General features: G+C 38.6%; 1 protein-coding gene across 4 annotated transcripts in view; it reads left to right on the forward strand.

The window, feature by feature from the left end:
* LOC140730323 (zinc finger protein 236-like) overlaps positions 1 to 27,289 on the forward strand; it is a 161,454-nt gene that overhangs the window by 51,881 nt on the left and 82,284 nt on the right. For 2 of the 4 annotated variants that reach the window (XM_073050576.1, XM_073050586.1), the window contains exons 3-11: positions 2,029 to 2,193; positions 3,551 to 3,729; positions 5,173 to 5,300; positions 7,830 to 8,002; positions 11,861 to 12,010; positions 16,785 to 16,964; positions 17,413 to 17,635; positions 24,425 to 24,697; positions 25,572 to 25,772. In XM_073050576.1, the coding sequence (XP_072906677.1) occupies positions 2,029 to 2,193; positions 3,551 to 3,729; positions 5,173 to 5,300; positions 7,830 to 8,002; positions 11,861 to 12,010; positions 16,785 to 16,964; positions 17,413 to 17,635; positions 24,425 to 24,697; positions 25,572 to 25,772 (1,672 nt within the window). Of the gene's footprint in view, positions 1 to 2,028; positions 2,194 to 3,550; positions 3,730 to 5,172; positions 5,306 to 7,829; positions 8,003 to 11,860; positions 12,011 to 16,784; positions 16,965 to 17,412; positions 17,636 to 24,424; positions 24,698 to 25,571; positions 25,773 to 27,289 lie in introns of those variants that run through there. The other 2 variants (XM_073050604.1, XM_073050596.1) reach the window with 2 other exon arrangements.

Raw genomic sequence — 27,289 nt, forward strand, 5'->3', positions numbered from 1 at the left:
AACTCAACAGGTCAGGCAGCATCTGTGAGAAAAGAGTAGCCAACGTTTTGGGCTGAGACCCTTCTTCAGGAATGGCCAACATTTCGGGCCGAGACCCTTCGTCAGGAATGGCCAACGTTTCGGGCCGAGACCCTTCATGATGAATTAAAACAGCTTGATTTATGGCTGGTAATCCAAGGTTGGGTGGTACCTGCATCTCCTTACTCAGTCACGTGAACAATGGCTTAGAAATTCATAAGACCACGAGATATAGGAGCAAAATGAGGCCATTTGGCCCATTGAGTCTGCTCTGCCATTTCATCATTGCTGATCCATTTCCCTCTGAGCCCCAATCTCTTACCTTTTCTTCTATCCCTTTATGCCCTGACTAATCAAGAATCTGTCAACCTCTGCCTTAAATATACCCAATGACTTGGCCTCCACAGTCATCTGTGGCAATGAGTTCCACAGATTCCTCACTCTCTGGCTAAAGAGCTTCATCCTCATCTTCATCCTTAGTGGTTGTCTCTCTATTTTGAGGCTGTGTCTTGTGGTCTTAGACTCCTCCACCATAGGAAACATCCTCTCCATATCCTCTCTATCAAGGCCTTTCAACATTTGATAGTTTTCAATGAGATCCCATCCCCTCATTCTTCTGAATTCCAATGAGTACTAGTCTAGAGCCATCAAACGCTCCTCATATGATACTTTCAATCCAAGAATCATTTGTGTGAACCTCCTTCAATTCCAGATTCAATTCCATTGCAATGTCCTTTGTTTTTACTTGGCCTTACTCAATCGAAAATTGACTACCTGGAGGCAAAGGAGCTGAATCAATTGGAAGGTCACCCCACACAAAATTTAATGAGCACAAAGAATATCTGAGGCAAGCATATAAAAATAATCAGGTGCCTAATATCTACTCCCAGAAATAGCCAACATCATCTGTTTTCTATTCTGCCCACCAATAAACTACAGGGTTAGCCTCTGTTTTATGTTTAGCCTACTGGATGCAGTGTGGGTCTAGTATTGGGCTGATTATCACAGTTTGCTGCTCCAGCTCACCCAGTAATGGAAAGATAAAGTTGTCTGTGTTTTTATTTTATAAACTAAAATTAAATATTTTTAGTAGTAGGTTTGATAGAATTTACAATTTTTGCCAAATGCAGTGGCAGAATATATTTTTAGTATATGTTAAAATATCATGAGAAGTTGTAAACACAAGGTCTGCAGATGTTAGAAGTTCAAAGCAACACCCACCAAATGCTGGAGGAACTCAGCAAGTCTTAGTCACACCAAATATTTCAGTACACTATGTGAATGGGGATTTGGCATGCTTTGTTGGGCTGAATGGCCTGTTCTTGACAAAACCTTTCTAATGTTCTAAAGTCAAGCAGCATCTGTGGAAATGAATAAACAGCTGAAGTTTTGGGCCGAGACCCAGAAAGATGTATAGATGCATGGAGATACCAGTTGACCATGATCTAAAAGTCTTTGAAAGTTGACTTAGAAATTGTATTAATTTTCAAATTCTAAGATATAGGTTCCAGCTGCGCAACCTTGAGATTTCTATATACCTCCATTGCTACTCATGACTCCAAGCAAGCTTCCTTCTTTCTCGTTTTTTTGAGATATTCTGTACTACCTCTTTAGCCAGGCTTTTGGCCTTGTTATCCTAAGGACTTTTGTATCTTGATGTTTATTTTAATTTTGAAGGTGCATTTGAAAGTTTTTCAGAATAGTCTGTTATGTTTAAGATGTTGGTATTGGAACAGGTTTGAAGGACTAAATGACCCATTTCTACATGCTTGTGACATATTGACTATTTTGCACAGTGACAGAAAGTAACTTGTACTAGCTGTTGATAGAGTAGAAGTATTTAAACTCCAGGTGAGATATTTTTAGAACTAAATGTTGGCAGTGTTTGATGTTAAATTGTAGCTCATAAATGACACATGGCTCAGTTTTAGCCAAGAGATGAATTGTTATTTGCATTTTCCTAATACTTTAAATCTGCAGACTTTATTTTTGCTTTGTCTGTGTAAACAGCCTTACCGGTGCGATCAATGCCCAGCATCCTTTAATGTGGAATTTAATCTTATATTGCACAAAGCTACTCACAATGCAAATGACCCATCTTGCCCCGTTTGTGGCAAAAAGTTTTCCCGCGTGGCCAGCCTTAAAGCTCACATTATGCTGCATGAGAAAGAGGAGGTGAGTTTTCACTGCTTGTAATCTACATTTACTTTTACATTAAATCATAATAACTATGTCTTGTTACATTTATGTTCCAAGGAACGCTAGCTTTAACTTGAAATTGCTTTGTGATAACACATTGTCAATTATGACTTGGCAGAAGAAGCATGAACTTAAAATTTATCTAATGCATAATTAAAATTTTCAGAAAGAAATCTAAGCACTATCTTTTGCAGGCTTACAACTCTTTTATGTAGCTATAGATTTTCATTGTTGCTGCAGGTAAATTAGATAATGCCTTTGCAGTCATAGGGTGCTATCTTATAACATAGAAGAAACAAGAGTTTAACTTTTGTAAGGTTAGGAAGCTCTGATAATTGGGAAGTGTGTGGTCCTCAAGATACACCAAGAAACAGCTGGTATTTTAACCACAAGCTGGAAAAATGCACTCCAGTCCACAGAGACAAGGCCTTGTACTTTGGTGAGACCTTCTATGACAGCATTCCATCATGCCATTGGAATAGAAGCTAAACTCATCTAGAGTTTCAAAGCAAATTTGTCTGACATATTGTAAATAATATAAACCATTTAAGAGCAACCTTTTAAAACATATCAAAATTATTGTAATTTTAAAAGTAAGCATGTTGATATTTAAATTTGAGAAGTTCAAAAAGGGATGTAAATGAGATCATGCTTGTACCTGCTCTTGTCCATTTAACCATAGAGTTACAGTTGTGGGATATGATCGTATAGTGTAAATGCTGAGTAAACTCAGGGATTTTGTGCTGCCTTGGTGTTCAGCACGTGCAGTACAATACTTGATGCAAAATCACAGGAATGCTGTACGAGCAGTCTGAAAGTTTGGAGTTTGTAGATGATGTGGAAATCCCAGATTTGCTGCAACTCAAGTGGGGAGATGCCACTTATTGTGAGTGGGTCTGGTGACATTTCTCTCCCAAACTTGGATTTTTGATTTAGAATTTATTATTTCTAATAGAGTATAAAACTTTATAATAAGCTGAGCTTCTGTATTCTACACAATTATAAGCTAACATCTGTTTCTGTTTTCACATTGCTGTTAAAGGTTAAGTTAAGCATCATGGGATTTATCTTTGACCCTGAATTATTTGCAATGATTGATTAAAACGGTGGATGGTAGGACTACATTGTCACTACCTTAATTCTAAACATAAAGGTTAAAAGGGCCATGGGATGGGAGTAGAAAGAATAGAAATATTAAATTAAAATCACCAGTTTAGATTTTAGTGTCATAAACTTTATTAATTAGTCTGTGAAAATAATTGAATGTTGACACATTTTGCGAAAACTTTTACAATTTCAGATGGCCTGACTTTTTTTTGTATCTTCTCTGTAGAACCTGATATGTACAGAATGTGGTGATGAATTTACATTACAGAGCCAACTTAGTAGACATATGGAGGAACATCGGCAGGAACTAAATGGAAGTCAAGTGCATGTTTGTAAGATCTGCACTAAAGAATTTGAAAGGCCTTCCCAACTACGCGATCATATGAAATCACACTATAGAGTTAGGTGTGTGAATTGAAGCAGAAATGTAACGGCTTATTTATGTTGTAAATTTAAGGCTGTCTCATACATTGCATAGTAATACAGTTAGAAAGTATGTTTCTACCTGTGGTACACCGTGTTCAGCCATTTGTCAGATCATGATATTTTCATTCCAGCCCACCTCCAGTTAGCGTTTCAGCCTACGTATCTAAATAACATTAATTTTTAATGAAATTTGACTGTCTTATTAAATGTAGATGTGCAGCACATCTTAAAATTATCTGAAACTTTGTCGATGGGAATTGTCAGTGAGATGCTCATACTCTTGAGGATTGTATCTTTTGGTGATCCATTGACTAAATTCTATTTATAGCTGCTTCTGCTTTTCCATATGAAATCAGCAATAAATAGGTTAATAGCAATAATAGTGTAATGATAGTACACACCTTGTTAGTAATATCAGTGGGTCGGGCAGTTTCTGTGCAGAGAGAAATGGATTGATGATTGTCATTGGACCATCAATCTGACATGTTAACTCTCTTTCTCTCTCCACAAATGCTGTCTTGCCTGTTGTGTATCTTCCAGCATTTTCTATTGTTTCAGATTAACATCAGTTGCATTATTTTGGTTGTTTCTAGAGTGGAGATTGTAGGGAGACATTTACTATTTATGTTATTTTATTGGATTCCCCCATAGGTGGATAGGTATTGGAAAATTGTATGTGTGGGAATTGTTTTTTTCCTTCAGATGGTGAGATATTCCCTCAGTGTTTTCTCGAAGTTACAAAGTAGTTCTCTAAATTAGGACCCTGGATTGTTCGAGGATGAAAGACGCATGTAATTATTGGAAGTTTCCTGAAATATTTTCCCCTCACCACCCCCAATCCTACCTCTAAACAGTCATAGTTTGTGGAATCTTTTAGTTAAACATTCAGATTCATCATATCATTTTGGTACATTTATTTTGAACTCTACGAAATTGGTATTTTCTCCCAAAGATGTGGCATGTATAATTCCTTGTAGCACTTCAGGTTTTGTTGCTGGGGATTTGGAAAGCAGTAGCATTACTACTTTCTCTGATACTTCAATTCTCCAGGTATAAAAGCCTCTAGTCTTTTGGAAATATTTTCTGTACATTGGGTGGTATTTTAACAATCAATATACCTGGACCTCTATGGTGTTTTTGACCTTTTGCTTTTCACCATTTAGAAAGTAATACTTAATCCAAAGCGGATGACTTCACGTTTCAGTGCATTGAAATTCATTTTCCGGTTGCTATCCATTTAATCTATTACTGTCTGTTTGTAATTTAAACCTTCCAGTGACACTGCTTAAAATGCAGTAAATTTTTGTGGTGAATGCTTACAGAAGAAATGCTAGATGCTCTTTCGCTGTAATATTTTTCCATAAAATATTGCAAGTGCTTCAATATGATGTTCATATGTTTTATGCTTCCCTTAATTCCCAGGTCATCCCTGTGTACAAAACAGTATAAAAGACATGTAGATAGATCAGGGTTCTCTCATCGTTGTGAACATTGTGGGAAAACATTCCAAAAACCTAGCCAGCTTATTCGCCACATCAGAATACATACAGGTGAGGTATGCTGTATAGCTAATATGGGATTATTTATCAGAGTGCCTTTTTACAACAATAATTCGGAAGATGATTCACTTTCTGTTAATGCAGGTGATTAACATAGAATGATAGAAATATACAGCACATAGACAAACCCTTTCTACCCATCTTATCCATGCCATCCGTGATGCTTATCTACATTTGCTCTCTGTGCCTTTTGTATACAAGTATTTGTCCAAATGCCTTTTATGTAATTATATCCATTTCCACTGTCTTTGGCATGTTTGAGATGTTCTCCATTCTCTCTGTGGAAAAACTTACCCATCAGATCTTCTTTAAATTTCTTCCCTCTCTCCTTAAACCTCTGCCCTCTCTTCTAGAACTGAGTGTTTTTCCTATCTATGCCCCTCATAATTCCATAAACCTCTAAGTTTGACTCTGATCTTTCTACTTTGCAGTCAGAATAAACCCAGATTATCCAATTTCTACTTGTAACAACAGACCATCATTCAGAAAACAACCTAGTAAATGTCTTCTGCACTGTCTCTGTTCTTCACCACATGCTTTCTATAGTGTAGCTACCAAACTGCATGTGGTCTAACCAATGTTTTCTACAACAAACCACAAGTCCCAACTCTTATACTTAGTACCGTGCTGTGTGAAGGCAAACATTTATCACAACCCTATTCACTTTCAGGGTGCTATGGACTAGTATTCCATGGTCTGTCTGTACTCCCAAGATCCCTGTCAGTTACTTCTTAAATTCTACCAGAACAAACTGCTACTTTTTTGGCATTGAAAGCTTTTAGGTAATCTGATAAAATTATCAAATTTTGAATTGACACATACATATAACGTGTAGTGAAGCATTGATTAGGGTATTTTACAATGGAAAAAACTAAAAATATTAGAAACTAATCTCTCTGGTGTACTATTAATGGATTATTTAATTCTTTTAAAATGATTACAAAAGTCATTAGTCTTTAATTATGTGATCTACCCATTACTACACTGGTCAAAAGATGTTTTCAAGCAATTCATTGGCATAAAATGTTTCCCAATTTAATTGATACAAAATTGCTTTTCCCATAGTGAAAGATGGTTTTGGTTTAAATGAAAGATGATTTTGGTAACTTTAATCAGTCGCATAGAGCATGATTTGACCTTGCTGCCCTAATTCTTGATGTTATTTCCCCAATTTATGCAATGAAATTCAAACAGATATGAGAACAAACTGCTGGATTGTTATTAAGTGGAGATAATGGGAGCAGGTTTGATGGCAGGGCCTAGCTTGAACTGGAAAATTATTTGTGGGATCTGAGTAGATGTTAACAAACTTCACTTGGAATGTGAAGACAAAGTATTTATTTCAGAACTTGAATGTTATGTTAGATTTGCACTGTGTTGCCACCCATCTTTTATTTATTGTATTTTTATAACCTTTTTTTTTAAACAAGAATTTTTAAATTCTTAAAGGAAGGGATTTCACTTGCTTTTGATTCTGTTCTGTATTGGGATCCAATGCAAAAAAAAAGTGCAGCTTATCATTAAATATGCCATGAGGAAGCTATTTAGTGAATGCTAATTGTCATTGTTTTATTCAGTGGGCAGAACCAAGGCATTTTTATTATTGGTATTAATATTTGTAAACAAGTTTCTGGCAATAGATATGTAGATAAAGATGTATGGAATCCATTGCAAATTTGGATTCCAGATGCAAGTCTTTTTTTCCTGCTAGGGGTTTGGAAATCTGTTACGTGATATCCAGTATTTCAGTGATTTGGATGAAAGTGTAGATGGTAGGTTAGCTGGTTTGTGGATGATACAAAGACTGATGGAGTTGTGGATGGTATAAAGGATATCAAAGAATATATAGTGAGATATAGATCAATTACAGATAAAGGCAGGGAAGTGGCATTCGGAGTTTAATCAGGACAAAAGTGAGATGTTGCACTTTGGGAGGTCAAATAGAAGGAGTAAATATACAGTAATGGTAAACCCTTTAATAGCATTGAAGTTCAAAAAAGACCTTAGAGTCCAGGTCTATAGTTCATCGAAAGTGACTATGCAAGTGGATAAGTTAGTTTAAAAAAAAATGGCATATGGCATGCTTGTTTTCATTGATGGGGTGTTAAGAACATAGGGAGTGGATGGTCCGTGGAATAGGTTGCCAGGGTAGTATGGAGACAAGCAGTTTGTTAGAGTTTGAGGCTTTTAGAAAGATACATAGGAAATGGAGGGCATTTAGTATAAATTGGCAGTAAGATTGGCCCAGCATCATGGATCAAATGACCTGTTCAGTGCTGTACTGCTCTGTTCTGTTCATAACATATTGATTGCAGTGTGTTTAATTGAGAGTTTTGTGATACTTTGAGTAATAACTATTGTAAGTAATGAGCCATGAACAAATGCACAATATTACTAATAAAGTTCATAATTAGTTTAACCCAGTACAATGTATTTCTGATGCTGTTGACATTACATGTGTAATGTCATTACTCTTCTGCAAAAATTTCTGCACTTACCAACTTTTACTTGGTATTGTAGGTGAACGGCCATTTAAATGTGGTGATTGTGGAAAGGCTTTCAACCAGAAAGGAGCATTGCAAATTCACATGATCAAGCATACTGGTGAAAAACCACATTTTTGTGTCTTTTGTCCAGCCTCGTTTTCACAGAGAGGCAATCTACGAGCGCACATACAAAGAGTTCACACTGAGGTAATGGTATATTCTACATGGTCAGCAGGGCTTTTAACTTGGTTTTACTCACAATTTTGAAATGTTTTAATAGCTAAACTCTGTAATACCGTGCCTTGTAATATCTAAACTTACCCATTTTGAAATATTTCAAACCTAGTTCTCAAGTGTGCTTTCTGGAATCCTTTACTTGGCTATTTTGGCTATTAGTTATTAGCTTATTTTTGTTTGAGCAAGGTGTATCTTACTATTCCGTTGCTTTCCACAGATAATTGGCAATGAATTCCAAAATAAGTATGTTCTTGGCTGCAAAATAAAATTTCAAATCTAGCTGTGAAGTGCCCAAATCCATACTAAAATAGGATTAATGTGCTGATTGCAGTATGTCTGCTTATATCTGTCAGAAATTTCCCTTTCGTTTGTACATGCATGCAGTTTGTTTGTTGTAGACTGCATCCAGCATTCATTGAAATTAGTGATAGTAAAGTATGGTTGACATCCGTCTGTCTCGAAGGACAATGGGTGATGATGATGGTGATCATCATCACAAGCCTGGGCGGAAGGTATGAGATGCCCAGTTGTCAAGATCCCCCTCTTGGCCTCAAAGGAAAGCTTATGAAGCAATACGTTTGTCACCAGCTTGGCTGCAGGAGCTGCTGGAAGGATGTTCAGTGGCATCCAGCCGCCTTCAGGGCTCCACTCCTGATTTGCTGTGTGGATTTATTCCCGTATCCTTCATCTCTCCTGAGGCTAACCACTAGGCAGTGTGACTGTTTGCCCATAGCTGGGGATCTGGCTCACAAGCACCAGGATGTGTCTACACACCAGTGGGCCTGTATGCTGCCTGTACAGGGGCCAGACCTCCTCCTCATCCTCTGTAATTCAGCCTGAGTCTAAAAGGAGTTCAGTTTCCATATGTCGCCAGTGAGGAGGCACTACGAGAGGCTTGCTGTTGGAGAGGCTATGTACTGGCAGGGAGAGGCTTGCACATTCAGCTCTCCTTTTCTCAAGACTGTTAGCCAGTAGTGGAAGCTGAAGGAGCGACAAGCACACTAGACATATCACAACAACCATTTTGACACCTAGTGAAATAAAACAATAGAAATAAACTGGTAGAAACAGTTACTCAGAAAAATAACAATATTATGGAATCTGAGGGGAAATTTTTTTTTTGAAAAGAGTTGATATCTCAAATGAACTGCATAGGAACTGGTAGGATCAGGTTCAAAGATTCTTTTATTATCAAAGTATACAAACTCTGAAGTTCTACTTCTCTGGGAAGCCATGAAATCAAGAAAGAAAAGAAAGGCAACACGCGCATCAACCCCCAAATTCCCCCACCCTGCACAAAAAAAGGAACAAAAATGGAACAGGCACATTAACCTTCGAATCCTTCCTCTTGCACAAAAAATGAACAAAACAGAGGGTGCACATTGACCCCCAAATCTCCACCCCTCCCCTCACGGCACAAAAAAAGTGAGAAAGATTGGGTGAAAAACATAGAATACAAAAAACAACTGTAAGACTGAAAAAGAAGTCTACAGTCCCAAGTCCACATCCAAAACACAGAAAACGTGGGCAACATTCTCCATGGACAGCAGCAGGCTTGCACCTGTCCAGCAGAACAGCAGAACGATCCTCAGCGATCATGAAGCAGGCAGCCGGTGCTCACCTTCCACATTCGCCTCAATGTTTCAATCTCCCTCAACGCTTTAATCGGTGAACAATGGAAGCTTTCGTCATCAAAGTGGAGTCAAGCATCGGCTTGCACCCTGTCCCACAGCCTCCCCCCCCCCCTTAAGGTTTGTGCAGAGTCCTCTCGGAGACTGCTGAGTACTGAAGCACACAAGCAATATCCAAACTCCCACATCCGCCTCGATGTTTCATTCTCTCTCATAGCTTTAATCAATTAACAATGGAAGCTTTAACTGGTGAAATGGAGTCGATAATTGGCTTGCACCCCACAGCTGTCCCGTGGCCTGGCCGCTTTGAAGTTCGCATATGCTGCCTCTGCTGCCTGGAATACTGCAAAGCGCTGAGACACCCAAGTGATCTCCAAACAGCAAATCGGATTCCAACAGTTCCCGAATCACATCCAAGATGAACAACAAATGTAAAAGACAGAAAAGAAGTGAAATATATGGTTTCATGATCTATCCAGAAGATGTCAGTACAGTCATTCATTTGAATTGGCAAGGCATCGGAGGATATGCCTATAATACAGGCAAATGAAATTAGTATACATGCGCAAAAAGGTCAGCAAGGATGTGGTGGGCTGAAGGGCCTGTTTCTGAGCTGAGTTTCTAAGCTGTAGATTTAATATCACTGACAAATGTTGTGAAATCTGTTGTTTTGCAGCAGTGGTACTTTGCAGTACATTATTAAAACTATAGATTGCTATAAGAATTATATATAAAGATTAACCAGGTAATGTATAAAGAGAGCAAAAACATAGATAATGTACATGGGTTCATTGTTAATTCAGAAAACTGATGGGTGAGGAGAAGAAACTGTTCATGAAAAATTGAGTGCTTCAGACTCGCACCTTAATGATAGCAATGGGAAGAAGGCAAGTCCTGAATGATAGGGGTCCTTAATGATCGATGCCGCCTTTTTGTCCTCAATGCTGAGAATGCTAGTGCCCATGATGGAGCTGGCTGGGTTTACAATGTTGTTCAGTTTTTTTTCCCCAATTCTTTTTATAGTAGTCTCTCCGTATTAGACAGTGATGCAACCAGTTTGAATGCTCTCCATGGTATATCTGTAGTAATTTGCGAGGGTCTTTGGTGACATAACAAGTTTCCTCAAACTGCTAATGATATATAGCTTCTGTCATGCCTTCTTTGTAATTGCTTCAATATGTTGGGCCCAGGATAGACCTTCAAAGACATTGATACCCAGGAACTTGGAGTTTTTCACCCTGACTCACTGACTCAATTACTATTGACCCTAATTGGATTTTGGTTTGGGACTGTGTAACTCTTGCTTACAATCCCAAGTTTCAGGTATTTAACCCACAGCCCAAAATCAATAATCTGAATAAAAGATTTAGAGTTGTAATGTACAAGGAAGCACTGAGAAGGTTTTGGTTGCAGGCAAATAAGGCAGTGAAGGGGTTCAAAAATGGCAGATAGTGTATTAGAATGCAGCTTGTATTTTTCCTGATTTCATAAAGTGCCATCAGTTGGGTTTGTCACCATTGGACCCCCCCCCCCCCCACCCCACCATCCCTCATTGAAGTGTTTGACTGTCCTTTAGACTGGTTCATAGCTTAGCTACCTGCCAGCCTTCTGTTGGTGGGCTCATTCTCTCACTGTGAAAAAGCCCCAGTTCAGTGAAACCACTCCCTCCAACCCCTGGATGATCCCATAAATCCTGTTGGGGAAAACAGCTGTGGGGTAGCTGCAAAATCTGGATTATTGTTTGTATCCAATGATGACAGGACAAATACTGTCCTTAAACTAATTCAGTCTGAGAATGATAGAAGGCTGTAGCTGGCATTAGGTGGAAGGGCCAGGAATGAATTGTATCTTTCCCCGTCACCCCTCTTTGCTAATGTGTAGAATTATGTCTTGAGCACAGGAAAGAAGGATCTTTAACATGCATTTGAAGCTAACAGGGAGTTTAAGCCAGCCAGTCAGTCCAGGGTTTCGAACAGCATTACCAAATAAGTGTCGGAATTTTAATAGAACTGTATTGTTGCTTTTGATGAGCAGAATGCTCCTGTGCAGCATCTTCCCTCTTTTTTAGTCTTCTATAAAGAAGAGGGTTGTTCCAGTGTAATACCTCGTGTTCAGTGGTCATTGGGAGTAAATTATTTGTGTAAATGTCAGCTTTTTAATTTTTTTTGCTGAAACTGCTTTCTTTATTCACACGCAGGTGAAGGATGGGGACCAGCCAGCTTATCAGTGTGAGGAATGTAGCTGTGTGTTTCGAAAGCTGGGCAGCCTTAATGCACACATCAACAGAATGCACTCAGATGGATCGGAATCCTCACGAGTAATAAGTGACACTGCGCACAGTGTACCGGTAATTAAATTTGTTTTATCTTGCATTCATTAATTGCCCTTATAAGAAGGATATTTCTCAAGTTAGGCCAGATTTGCACATTCCACTTGTATAAATATCTACACTGCCATGGTTATGCATAACTATCCAAACCATTGCAGTGGATCTATGTAATTTGTCATGTATTGTGGGCAATTTGTGTAACAAATTACTTCTCTCCACTAATTGTCTACCATCTCTGTTCACCCTCTTGCATGACCATACCACCCCCTATCTCTCATAGTATGACCAAATAATTTGGTACATTGATTCAATTTCAACATAATTTCCTTTGCGCCTTTGCCCAAGTCAGTAAAATTAATGAAAAGAAAGCAACTTCTAGGACTGAAAACTACTCGAATTCACATCTATAAAAACCCAAAGGGTAGCAGTTAGTGTTGCTACCTCACAGCTCCAAGGACCTTTGTTTAATCCTGATCCTGGGCACAGAATCTGCACGTTCGCTCCATGATGGCAATGTGGCTACTTCAGTTGCTCAGCTTTCCTCCCACAGCCCAAGAACATTTGGTAGACTAATTACTAACTGTAACCTCAGTGTAGATTAATGAAAGAAAGAATCATGGGAAGTTGATTGGCATGTGTGAAAGAGATGAAGTTGTAGTGATACAGAGAAATAAAAGGGGGGAGGGTGAAGGAAAAATGGGATTGCTCCCCTGGGATCCAACATAGACCCAGTGAACAGAATGGCCTGCTGTTCTGTCATTTTAAGATTTACACAAAGCTTTCCGACCCCTCAAGATATCTGACCAAGTAGTTGTTTGTAATCGTGTTTGATTTAACATCCTACATGAAAAACCCACTTTATCTGCCACATTTCCATTACCTAGAATTGTGTCTGTCTCTGACATGATTTCCATTAAATAGAATAATTGCCCAATCATTCTGTGTTCACCTATACAAATGTGTAGACAGTAATGTAGGTTGGCCTACATTATGAATTAGTCTCCATTGTGCAGTCAGTTTCTGATAATTTGACAAATGTTCTTCAGTTTTATTGAAAGAAGATTATGTCAGGACATTTAGTTCTGGTATTTGTGCATGCATGCAAACTGCAGGCAACTGCAATTCATCAGTGAGACAAAACTGTTACATATAACTTAAATGTATTGAGATTGAGGGTAATGATATTTATAAAATGTCCACATTTTTTACATTGCAGGTGTATAAATATAGGCATATCTTATGCTATATATCATCCTGTGGTCATTGATTTATAGCAACTAAGTCAAATTCCACCACCAGGTGTTCTGCGTAATACTCTAAATCATTGCAAAGTTATTACCTTTAAGCATTGCTTTCTCTTATCTGTGGCAGTAATAACTATAGCAAGGAGTCTTATGCTTTAGAGAACAATGCCATACTACAGCAATGGCTCCTTTAGGAACATGGAGTTGGCCTCAGAGCACTGGATTTTCCAGTAGTTTTGCATGGATAATTTGGTGTTTCAATTGCTAGCGTTTTATGACATAAATAATCTGTAAAAGTTTTGAAATTCCTACACACATACAGAAATCCTAAATTTGCTGATCAAGTCCCACTGGCAAGTTCTGCTGCTGAACTTGCCATACAGTGCAAATTGGTGCATTAGCTTATACACTCCTGCATTTTTTTCCTCATCTACTTATTCGCATCTATAGCTCATATATTTTGGTCTTGAAGAGCAAAATGCCTTCAAGCCTATGCACAATGCCAGTAAGTGCAGAGAAAAATAAGGTTGTTTTAAGTGACTTACATGAGATCATAGAAAGTGAAGTCCTGCCTCAGCTAATAAAACTCTAGAGCCAGACAACATATATCCTAGGGTACTTGAAAGGTTTGTGATTATATATACAAATCCCTAACATGTATTTTTCAAAAGTCAGTGAAAACTGGTGAAATTCCCAAGGACTGGAAATAGGCTAATGTCCTGGTACATGAGAAAGGTGACGACTCTGACCCTGGCAACTATAGACCAGTAAGCTTAACGTGTAACGTAGGTAAGAGAATGGAAGCATTAATAACAAATGAGATGAGGGAAAAACAGCTGATAAGAACATCATGGATTCAGAAAGGGAAAATCAAGTTTTACTAATATGCTGGAGTTCTATGAAAAGGCAACTAAAATTTATGATAACAATAGAGCGGTTGATATCATTTACTTGGAGTTCCAGAAGACTTTTGACAAGGTACCCCAAAAGAGGTTAATAATCCAATTACCAGAGGTGGGGATTCAGAGTAAGATGTGCAAGTGGGTGCAGAATTGGCTCAAAAACAGGATCATTTTCACACCTAGAAGATATTAAAATTGGGTTTCTGCAGAGATCCATTTTGGTGCCGCTGCAGTTTTAAAACTTACGTTAATGATTTGGATAAACATATAATAAATAATCTAATGAAGTTTGCAGATGACACAAAATTTGGGGGATGGGGAGTCAATGAGGGGAGTCAAAGGAGAATGGCCAGACTGGTTCAAGCTGACAGGAAGGTCAGGAAGGTATCTTAAAATAACCATGCATTACAACAGTGGTGTGCAGAAGATACCATTCAAGCAGTAAAAAGTTGTGGACAGATAAATGGCAGATGAAATTTAATGTAAGTAAATATAAAATATTACATATAGGATGTAGAAATATTAGATGTAAATATACAATGGGGGTCTTGAGTTAGAAACTGCACTGTATGATAATGATTCGGGTGTTCTGGTGGACTCACTGCACAGAAGTAATTAGGGAGGCTAATAGAAAGTTGAGCTACATAATGCATTCAGTGGAGTTCAAGTCTACAGACTTTCCCTTTAAACTGTATAATGAGCTTGTGAGGCCACACCATGAGTACTGTGTACAGTTTTGATCTCCCTATTTTATGAGGGATGTGAAGGCAATGCAGAGAGTTTAGAGAAGAGTGACCAGACTCGTTCCAGGTCTGTAAGATATGAGCTATGAAGAAAGATTGAAAGAATTAAATCTTTTTAGCCTAAGTAGATGTAGAATGAGAGGAGACATAGTAGAAATGTTTAAAATCATTAAGGGTCTAAGTAAGGTGTATGCCAGCTGCTACTTCAGAATTAATCCATCACCAAGGACATGGGACCATAGGTGGAGACTTATTAAAAGGAGATTTCAGACTAACATCAGGAAGCATTACTTTACACAGCAAGTAATATCGACACATGGAACAAACTACCTATTGTGTAGTTGAGAGTAGTACCTTAGAGACTTTTCAATTTAAACTCTATAATTATTTCAACACACTATGTGAATAGGAATTTAGCAAGCTTTGTTGGATTGATGGCCTATCCTTATCAAAAACTTTCTAATGTTCTAATTCCAAATTCTAGCCACATGTTGTACAAAGATAGATTTTCCTCATGGCACAATTAACTCCCGTTTCTTTCAGTTTATACTTTAGATAGACCACAGCTGAGGCGATTTGTGCACTTTTGATTTCCATGTTACAGGAAGGATGTGATTGTTTGTGGGACTTCAGAGAAGCTACTTGGAGATGTTGCCTGAAATGAGCAATGAATGGAAACAAATTAGGTCGGCTTTGTCTTCCTTGGTTTGGAAAAGGCTGTGGGGACTAGTTTAAAAAAAAATGTATGAGGGACAAGCACTTAGTGGCCACTTTATTAGGTACACCTATACACCTCGTTAATGCAAATACCTAATCAACAATCATGTGGCAGCATCCAGTTATGTGGCAGTATAATACCATGCAGGCATTCAAGGAGTTCAGTTGTTGTTCAGACCAAACATCAAAATGGAAAAGAAATGTGATCTAAGTGACTTTGACTGTTGGTGCCAGGTGGGGTGGTTTGAGTATCTCAGAAAATGCTGAGGAATTTCATGCCCACCAGCCTCTAGAGTTTACAGAGAATGGTGCGTGCAAAAAAAGAATAACATTTTTTGAGCAGCCGTTTTGTAGATGAAAACACCTGCTAATGAGGGGAGTCAAAGGAGAATGGCCAGACTGGTTCTAGCTGACAGGAAGGCGGCAGTATGTTAAATAACCACACGTTACAACAGTGGTGTGCAGAAGAGCATCTCTGAATGTACATGTCGAACCTTGAGGTGGATGGGCTACAGCAGCAGAAGACCATGAACGTTCACTTAGTGGCCACTTTATTAGGTACAGGAGGTAATAAATTGGCCACTGAGTGTAGTGCGGATAGTGGAACAATGCTTGTAGCAGAAATGCCTTTAAACACAGGTCATAGAGTTAAGGCAAGAGGTGGAAGATTGTTGAGGGGATGTGAAGAGAATGTGAGATGGTGCAGGTAGGTACTCTTACCACTTTTAAGTATTTGGATAAGCACCTGAAATGCCACAGCACAAAAGGCTAAATAGTACCTGTATAAACAGGTACTCATTGGTCAGCAGAGGCATAGCAAGCAGGAGTTTCGGTTTCCATGCTGTTTCACTTTATACTTATGAATCTTCCAGGGTAATATTCACCAGAGGCTTTGTGCTAAAATGGTTCCGAGTTATTTTTAAGAAAAAATTGACTGTTAATCCTGAATGTGTACTCAGCTTACACAAATTGCCATTTATAAAGGAAACAGTCCAAACCCCTCTAGTCTATCCTTGTACATGTAGTCCCTCATCTCAGGTATTAGGATCCTTTCTAATGCCATTCCATCTTTTCTACTTATAGAATTGAATTCAGTACTGCAGCTGAGACCAGACCACTTTTTTTGTGAAAACACCTAATTTTAGTAACCAGTGTGATTTACTGACTGGATTTCATTCACTCATAGCAGGCAGTTGGAACATCGCCAGTAACGTCAGTCGGGGGTCAACAAGGAGCACAAGCAGTGACTGATGTTATTCAACAGCTCCTGGAGCTGTCGGAGCAGGTGACTGGAGATGGACCTCCATCTCAGCAGCCAGTGCAGCAGATCACCTTAGAGGGCAGTATTAATCAGGACATCTTGCAAGTGAGTTCTCCATCTCTGTTTCAACTGTAGAAATAATTTTGCAATGCCATAGCAGCTACCAAAATCTTTGATCTCGCAGGCAAGTAACAATGACAAAGCCATGCAAATGAATTGCTGGCATAAAGTAGTGTGTTGGTTTCCTAGAATACTTTGTATGGAAGCTAATAACAGAATAGTTACCCAATTTAAAAATAAATGTTTGAATGTAGTGGTTCACATTTTATTATGTGCCCTCTTTGTTACAGCTATCAATTCCCTTTGAAATTCTTAATGAGCTGCAATTTAAAAGGAAACAAAATTTTGGTTGCATTATTTTCAGTTATTGTCATCTTATATTTTGAACTGAACATTTTTTTTCAACTTTATGTAATTGGATGAGATGGTTTTTGTCTTTGCCAACTTTGAAATGTAATTTTATTTTTTAAAAAAACTTTAAATTCAATTACAGCAAGCCTTAGAAAACAGTGGGCTAACTACCATTCCCATTCAAGCCCATCAGTCAGAGGCTGGCCAACCAAGGGCTTTGTTATCCCGAAGTCAATCCCAGGATGCGCAGGGTGCACCACTTCAACAGACTCAGTCTTCTGCTCCACAGTCACACCAACAGCGTTTGGAAAAGTTGTCTGGCAAAGAGAATGTGGATGTAGTGAAAAAAATGATGCTCTATCCTGGTAAGTTTAAGATCCAAGAGATATGTCCCTTAAGTCCTTTGGTATTTTAGGGATGACTTGATATTCATACAGGGTTTCCTAGAGTAAAGAGAAAACTGCACAGGTTGATAACAAATTGAGCCTTTGAATAAGCAACCAAAGACAACATGAAGAGACCTCTTGTGCTGTAATTTATTTATTTAGAGGTACAGCACAGTAACAGGCCTTCCCAATTGCACCCATGTGCCCAATTAACCTACTAACCCCTACATCTTCAGAATATATTGAGATCTGGGATATGTTGCTGAAAATGGTGGTGGAAGATTAAATAATAATTTTCAAAAGGTGATCAGGTAAATGCTTGAAGAGGGAAAAACAGTATATGGTAATTGGGGAAAAATTGGGGTCTGCCAAGGAACTGGCACCAAAACAGATTGAAAGGACTTCCTACTATGATATGATTTTATAATGTGGAGAATAATGCGCAAATCTTTTTGTCATTTAAAAAGCCTTGGTTGTGTGGCAAGTGAATATGATGTTTAGAATAAAATGTGAAGGATGAAAGCAACAAAGTAGAAACCAAATTGTGCATTAAGCCAAATGTTAAAAGTTGTATATTTATGATTATTTCTTTAAATGTAGTGCCATCTGCACAATGAGTCATGTTATCAAAGCTCAAAGTAAATATTATTATCAAGTGTATATACACAACCCTGAGATTCATTTTCTTGTGGGCATTCTCATCAAGTCTACAGAATAGTAACAGTAACAGAATCATATAACCATATAACAATTACAGCATAGAAACGGGCCATCTCGGCCCTTCTAGTCTGTGCCAAACGCTTACTCTCACCTAGTCCCACTGGCCCGCACTCAGCCCATAACCCTCCATTCCTTTCCTGTCTATATACCTATCCAATTTTACTTTAAATGACAATTCCGAACCTGCCTCTACCACTTCTACTGGAAGCTCGTTCCACATAGCTACCACTCTCTGAGTAAGGAAATTCCCCTTCGTGTTACCTTAAACTTTTGTCCCCTAACTCTCAACTCATGTCCTCTTGTTTGAATCTCCCCTACTCTCAATGGAAAAAGCTTATCCATGTCAACTCTATCTATCCCCCTCATAATTTTAAATAACTCTATCAAGTCCCCCCTCATCCTTCTATGCGCCAAAGAATAAAGACCTAACTTGTTCAACCTTTCCCTGTAACTTAGGTGCTGAAACCCAGGTAACCCAGATAATCAATGAAAGTTTGCTCAACTAAGGCATTCAACCATCATGTAGAAGACAACAAACTGTGTAACTATAAATAAATAGCAATAAATTTGAGTACATGAAAGAACAAGATAGGGTGCTTAAAGTGAGATCATTGGTTGTGGGAACACCTCAGTGGATGGGCAAGTGAGTGTAATTATCCTCTTCAAGAGCCTGTTAGTTGTGAGGTAGTAGCTACTCTTGAACCTGGTGGTGTGAGTCCTGAGGTGCTTGTGCCTTCTACCTGATTGCAGCAACGAGAAGAGAGTGATGGACATCCCTGATGATGGATGCTGCTTTCCTATGACAGCATTTCATGTAAATGTGCTCAATGTTTGGGAGGGCTTTATCTGCGATGTGCTGAACTGAATCAACTACTTTTTGTAGGATTTTCTGTTCCAGTGCATTGGTGTTTCCATACCAGGCTGTGATTCAGCTAGTCGATATACTCTCCACTACAAATCTATAGAAGTTTGTCAAAGTTTTAGACGTCATGCTAAATCTCAGCAAACTCCTAAGGAAGTAGAGGTGCTATGCTGCCTTCTTCGACAATTCCACTTGTGTGCTGGGCCATGGACAGGTCCTGAAATAGTAGCACTTAGGAATTTAAAGTTGCTAACCCTTTGCACCTCTGATCCTCTGATGAGCACTGGCTCCTGGACCTCTACTTTCCCTCTCCTGAAGTCTTGAATCAGTTCCTTAGTCTTGCTGACATTGAGAGGGAGGTTGTTGTTACAACACCACTCAGCCAAATTTTCAATCCCTCTCCTGTATGCTAATTCATCACTACCTTTGATTCAACCCATAACAGTGGTATCATCAGCAAACCTGAACATGGCATTGGAGCTGTGCTTAGCCTCACTGTAATAAGTATAAAGTGAGTTCTCCCCATGTGAGTTGTGCTATTTCTTTAATGCTTTTGAGTGGGTTATTCAAGGTAGCATAAATCCATACCCAATACTGTGCAAGTAATTGCCCAATAAAGTAAAATTTGTCCACATTTTCTGGCAAATGAGTAATTACATGAATTTAATGTGAGCAATTATCAAACTTTAGTCCATTGAGGCCCCGGTTAAGAAGAAGGGGGAGGTGTATTGTAGGTATAGGCAGGAAGGAACAAATGAAGTACTTGAATATAAAAAATGTCAGAGAACACGTAAGGAAATCATGAGAGCTAAAAGAAGACATGAGGTTGCTCTGTCAGACAAGTTGAAGGAGAATCCTAATGGCTTTGACAGATATAGTAAGAACAAAAGAATAGCAAGGGACAAAATTGGCCTTGTTGAAGATCAGTGTGGCCATCTGTGCATGGAGTCGAAAGAGAAGAGGAGATCTTAAATGGATCTGTTTATTCAGGAGATGAACACAAGTGATATAGGAGTGAGGTCATGGACTATATATAGATTACAGAAGAGGAGATGTTTGCTGCCTTGAGGCAAATTAGGGTGAATAAATCTGTAGGGCCTGTCAAGGTGTTCCGCAGTGCAGAAATGCAGGTATTTTATTCTTGCAGATATTTAAAATGTCTTTAGCAACAGGTGAGGTTCCAGAAGAATGGTTGTTCTATTGTTTAAGAAGGGTTCTAAAAATAAGCCAGGTAATTATAGGCCAATGTGCCTAACATCAGTAGTGGGTACGTTATGAGAAGTTATTGCAAGGTATTCTAAGGGAGCAGATATACAAGAACACACATGAGAAAATCTGCCGATTCTGAAAATCCAAGCAACACCTATAAAATGCTGGAGGAACTCAGCAGGCCAGGCAGCAAGCAATGGAAAAGAGTGAACACTTGATGTTTTGTGCTGAGATCCTTCATCAGGACTCCTGAAGGGTCTAAGCCCGAAATGTCAACAGTTTACTCTTTCCTGTAGATGCTGCCTGACCAGATATATAAGCAATTGGATAGACAAGGACTGACTAGGGATAGTCAACATGGCTTTGGGCATGGTAGGCTATATCTAACCAACCTTATAGAGGAAGTTACCAGGAATGTTAATGAAGGCAAGGCAGTGGATGTTGTCTACATGGACTTTGATAAGGTCCTGCATGGAAGGTTGGCATTCAGGATGAGGTAGTAAATTGGGTTAGACATTCACTTTGTGGGAGAAGCCAGAGAGTAATAGTAGATGGTTACCTCTCTGATTGAAGGCTTGTTACTAGTGGTGTTTTGTAGGGATCACTGCTGGGTCCATTGTTGTTTGTCATATATATCAGCGACGTGGATGATGATGTAGTAAACTGGAGCAGCAAATTTGTGGTTCACACAAAGGTTTGGGGCATAGTGGATAACGAGAAAGGCTATCAAAGCTTGCAGTCAGATGTGGATCAGCTGAAAAAAATGGGCTGAGAAATGGCAGATGGAGTTTAATGCAGATAAGTGTGAGATGTTGCACTTTGTGAAGACAAGCCAGAGTAGAACTTACATGGTGAATAGTAGGGCACTGAGGAGTGCATTAGAATAAAGGTATCTGAGAATAATTATTTGTTGGTGGCATCACAGGTAGATAGGGTCATCAAGAGCGCTTTTAGCGCATGGACCTTCATGAGTCATAGTATTGAATACAGAGACTGGGATGTTATGTTGAAATTATATAAAACTTTGGTGAGGCCTTATTTGTGGTATTACCACAATGTGGTATTTGTGGTAATTCTGGTCTTCTACCTACAGGAATGTTATCAATAAGATTAAAAGAGTGCTGAGAAAGTTGCCTGGATTTGAGGACCTAAGCTATAGGGAAAGGTTGAATAGGTTAGGACTTTATTCCTTGGAGCGTAGGGGAATGGGGGGGGGGGGGGGGTGGGGGGAGATTTGATACAAGTATACAAAATTGAGGGGTGTACAGTGCCTATAAAAAGTATTCAGCCTTCCCATTGAATCACAATGGATTTAATTTGGCATTTTTTGATACTGTTCAACAGAAAAAGATTTTTTCATGTCAAAGTGAAAACAAAGTGATCTAAATTAATTACAAATATAAAACACAAAATAATTGCTTGCTTAGGTATTCACCTCCTTCAAGTCAGTATTTAATAGATGCACCTTTGGCAGCAATTACAGCCTTGAGTCTGTGTGGATAGGTCTCTATCAGCTTGGCACATCTGGGCATTGTAATTTTTACCCATTCTTTACAAAGATGCTTGAGCTCTGTCTGATTGTACAGGAATCGTGAGTACAGCCCTTTTCAAGTCCAGCACAAATCTTAATTGGATTGAGTTCTGGACCCTGACTTGGCCAGTCCAGGGCAATAATTTTGTTGTTTTTAAGCCATTCCTTTGTAGCTTTAGCTTTATGCTTGGGGTCATTATCTTGCTGGAAAACAAATCTTCTCCCAAGTCGCAGTTCTCTTGCAGACTGCATCAAGTTTTCCTCCAGGATTTCCCTGCATTTTGCTGCATTCATTTTACCCTCTGCCTTCACGAGCCTTCCAGGGCCTGCTGTAGTGAAGCATCCCCTCAGCATGATGCAGCCACCACCATGCTTCATGGTAGGGATGGTGTGTTCTTGATGATGTGTGATGTTTGGCTTATGCCAAAAGTAGCATTTAGTTTGATGGCCAAAAAGCTCAATTTTGGTTTCATCAGACCATAGAACCTTCTAACTGACTTCAGAGTCCCTCACCTTCTGACACACACTAGCTGAGATGTCATGTGAGTTTTTTTTTCAACAGTGGCTCTCTCTTTGCCACTCTCCCATAAAGCTGTGACTGGTGAAGCACCCGGGCAACAGTTGTTGTATGCGCAGTCTCTCCCATTTCAGCTACTGAAGTTTGTAACTCCTTCAGAGTGGTCCTAGGTCTGTTGGCCTCCATCACCAGTCCCCTTCTTGCATGGTCTCTGTTTTTGAGGACAACCAACTCTACAACTGTGCCATATTCTTTCCATTTCTTGATTGATTTAACTGTACACCAAGGAATATTCAGTGACTTGGAAATTTTCTTTTATCCATCTCCTGACTTGTGCTTTTCAATAACATTTTTGCAGAGTTGCTTGGAATGTTCTTTTGTCGTCTTGGTGTAGTTTTTGACAGAATACTTACTCACCAGTGTTTGGGTGTATCATATTAAAGGGGGCGAATACTTGTGCCATCAAGTATTTTGTGTTTTATATTTGTAATTAATTTAGATCACTTTGTAGAGATCTGTTTTCACTTCAGCACAGAAGTCTTTTTGTGTTGATCAGTGTCAATAAAGCCAAATTAAATCCACGGTGATTCAATGCTGTAAAACAATGAAACATGAAAGCTTTTTTTAGGCCTGTTTTATAAGGGGGTGATAACTTTTTATAGGCACTGGAGATAGTGTAAATGTAAGCAGGCTTTTTTCAGTGAGGTTGGTACATGCTGGCAGTGGAAGTGGTGGATGTGGGTTCAACTTCAACATTTAAAATAGGTTTTGATTAAGTACATGGTTCGAAGGGGTGTGGAGGGTTATGTTCTGGGTCCAGGCCGATGCGACTTGGCAGGTTAATAGCTTGGCATGGACTAGATGGGCCAGAGGGCCTGTTTCTGTGTTGTAGTGTTCTGTGACTCTATATCCATAAGCATAAGGAGGAACTGATGTGTCGGAGATTTCCTACAAGTACTTGATAAAGAGTCTTTCAGCAGGATCCAAGATGTTATTGTGTAAGTGGTTAGGTATAGCCAGATGACTGGGCTAAGGGGAGAGTCTTGGTAGATCCTTGGTGCATTTAAAATGTGTATAAGTGCAGCTCAGCTTTTCCCATTGCAATCTATTTCTAATATTCTGTAACATCATCCTCAAGCGTAACAGCTATAAAGGAGTTCTTTATGAATCGTATAGATGTTTGATAGATGGTATTTGTTAGGATCATGGTACTGAATATTGGAGTTAGCAATGGTTGCAGGAATGTAACCAATGAATGGCTCAACGTATCTTATTTTAAAACTGATTCTTACTTTAAAACAATTAATGAATAAATGAAAGACTAATTATTGATCTTGTTGCATGTGTGTATTTCTCCTCTTTGCCACATGATGGTTTCTCTTTGTTTCTGATTATTGGAACTGAAATGTATTTCTGTATTTTTCTTACTACCATTTGCTGATTGTCTTAAAGGGAAGTTTCTAGTGATGGAGCAGGGTGCAGCAATTCTTAACATTAGAGTTTGGAAGATGTAGACTTTTAACACATGCTGTATACAAATCTGCAAATGTTTTGGATTGAAAATATGAAATACTGTAGTAACATAAAGGATGGGATTTGTGGATCTGCATCCTTCTTATCACTGTTTTATAAACAAGTCAGTAAACGAGTAATTTTGCTGCACAATTACTTTATGGTCATGGTCCATGGAAAAAAAACTACGGTTTAAAGCCAAGTAAGAGTGAATCTAAAAGTTAGGATTGAATGGTGCTGAAATTGTCCAAGATAAATGTACTTAATTTCACACTTCTGTCATTTTGCTGATAATGGAAAATTATGAAATTATTCCCGAACTCAGAATGGGGTAGATGTAGTGAGGGTAAGTACATTTTGTATCTGCATATTCAATGAGTTATTGTAAATATTTAATTATTATAATTATGTTTACAGGGTCTGTCCGCCGTGTGAATGGAATTAGGTGGCATATGTGTACATATTGCACTAAAGAATTTAAAAAGCCCAGTGATCTAGTACGACATATTCGTATCCACACACATGAAAAGCCCTACAAGTGCACTCAGTGTTTCCGGGCTTTTGCTGTAAAAAGCACCCTTACTGCGCATATGAAGACTCACACTGGCATCAAGGAATTCCGATGTCCCATGTGTGCAAAGATGTTTTCCACTCAAGGGAGTCTAAAAGTTCATCTTCGGCTACATACAGGTACCTTTGTAACTCCTGAGTCTACTTAAAATATTGTAATGCTAATCCAGAGACATCCTTTAAAGAGGGCTTTGAACAACACGTTGGCATAGCCATGCCTGGCACCTCTAATTTCCAGCCACGCCGATCTGGTGCCAAGTCATGGGAGGAGAAGGGAAATCAAAGGGAGGTCAATCCAGGCTGTGAATACACAGTTTAAAAGCTCAAACAGCTTAAGGCAATGTTTATAAAACTTTGTAGCTATAGGGACAGGGTAAGTCAGCTTGTCCTGTGAAATCTGTATCTTTATACTTGGCAAGTTACTTACACTCTGTAGTTTGGTTTCTATAGTTTCTCAGAGTATATCTAGTTTACGGCAGGGACTTAATGCATGTGAAAAGGAATTATAGGTTGCTTCAGCCATAGATAGAAGATGCTTTTGTTTTTCTTCACCCAGTGTAGTGTGGAATTCAGTCTGGTTGAAAATGAACATATGCTTTCCACAAAACTTTATTAGATTTTGGGCAGACTCATAAAATTCTGAGGGAATCCTTTATTTAAAAGCTCCCTTGTAGGCATCCATGTTGGAGTTATTTTTCACAGCTCTGGTCAAGATCATCTGACTCAGTACAGCCAAAGAATTGAGCATTTTTGTTCCATGTTGAGAAATTATATTCACCTCTACCATTGTAACCTGCAGAGAAACCATGATTTAAAAAAATATATCGATTGAATGTGCTTTGGAACACTCCTAAAATTCTAAGGTTCTTAAGGTAAAATGTGCAGTTGAAAGGGAATGATTGTTGTTTACTTCACCCCAGATTTGTACTAATACTGCATGTTGTACAGATATTTCAATTCCATTTTTCTATCAATCTTCTATCCATGTGATTAGGAGCTAGACCATTTGATTGTCCACACTGTGAGAAGAAGTTCAGGACCTCAGGGCATCGCAAAAGTCACATCGCTTCGCACTTCAAAAACTTGCAGCTTAAGAAAAGATTTCCACGCAAACCAGCCAAGACGCGGATTTTAAAAAACAGTGTCACATTAACTGATATCCCACTCCAGGAGCCTATCCTCATCACTGATTCAGGTAAAGTTTTCCATTATGTGTGACTTGGTGGAAATGGACAGCAAAATGCAGCATACACAACATACTTACAACAGCAATTGACTTGAGAGTTTGCATAGCAATAAACAAATGATTTTATTTATGTACACTAAGCAAGGAGTAAAAAAGTGTTTTTTGTGGCACTTTTGGGCAAAAACATTCTTAAACATATTGAACGTTCTTGCAGTGCCCTTGAATGAATAAATTAATTAATAAGGAACTGCTTCATTTTGAAGTGTTTCTATTTTGCTAAGTTTGCATGGAAAACTAACAAACCTTTGAAAGCCTTGAAAAGAATCAGTGACATGACTATAGGTGCACAAATCATACATCTGTTGCAGAGAACCTGAACAAGCTTTGTGTCTCTTTCAAGAAGAGGCACTCAGAAAGAAGACATATTGGAGGAATTCATTATTATAATTCTAAAAGTTTCATAAAATAGATATAGAAAAAGTAGAAAAAGCACTCCAGGTTTCATAAAACCAAATAGTTTTTTTTAGGAAAAAAAAAAGAATATTCAGGCCTCATTACAGGGTGTTGGGTGTGTTAACTTGGTACCATGTGTGAATAACATCGGTTTAAGGGGTAGATAAGTATATAAAGAGGAAGAGGTAGAAAGGAATGAGTGGACTGGGGCAAATTGAGATAAATTCAGCCTGCTGCTTGTGCTCTACTCTAGACTGGTGGTTGCCTGTTCTTACCTGGAATGAACTACTTGAGGTGACTTTATTTTGGAAGTGTCCAGCAAGACCTTGGTAGTGAGGAGGCATTTTACTGAGATCCTGCTCAGAGGATTCATTGAGATGAGAGAAAGTTAGAGGCTTCTCTTGTGTCAAAGTTTTCAGGGTTTTCGCAATAGTTGTTAAACATTTCTGATATTCAGAGACAGCTGAAAATTAAGCTTGCACACATTAAATACTATTCAATTTCATACAAATTATTATCAGTTCAGTTTTAATTTTTTATTAATTAATAACTTAAATTAAATTTTCATTAATTTAGTTTTAATAAGAAATAAGTGGAAACGTTGAAACAAATTAAATGGAAAAATAAATAACCTTGTTCTTCACCTCTACACCAGTAATCCCCATTGAAATCTGATCCTATGTCAGATCTACCTGGCTGGGATGAAAGAGTTGAACAAGGCTGTGCTGTTGGTCTCCATATGGAGATTAGTAGTGGAATTGAGAATGTGATGCACTAGCATCTGTCACTTAATATGTTCTAGTCTTAACAACAGGGCTTGTATCTGAGTTTGGGTACGTGCAGGCAGTTCTCTTTGGAGTTGCTGGTCACAGCTAGAGTTATCTGATCCAATCTTTTGGGAGGCTTGTGAGGTGAATTTTGTGTAATATATTTTGCTGCAACCCACTAAAATCTAAATAGTGCAGAACACTTAAGACTGCACACTCCAAGGCAGTCTGCCTAATTATTTAGCCATTTTGTTGTCATTAGCTTGTTTTTCTCCTGGTGCCAGGGAAAATGAGAAGATAATGTTT

Source organism: Hemitrygon akajei, chromosome 1, assembly GCF_048418815.1.
Source record: "Hemitrygon akajei chromosome 1, sHemAka1.3, whole genome shotgun sequence".
Taxonomy (NCBI): Eukaryota; Metazoa; Chordata; class Chondrichthyes; order Myliobatiformes; family Dasyatidae; genus Hemitrygon; species Hemitrygon akajei.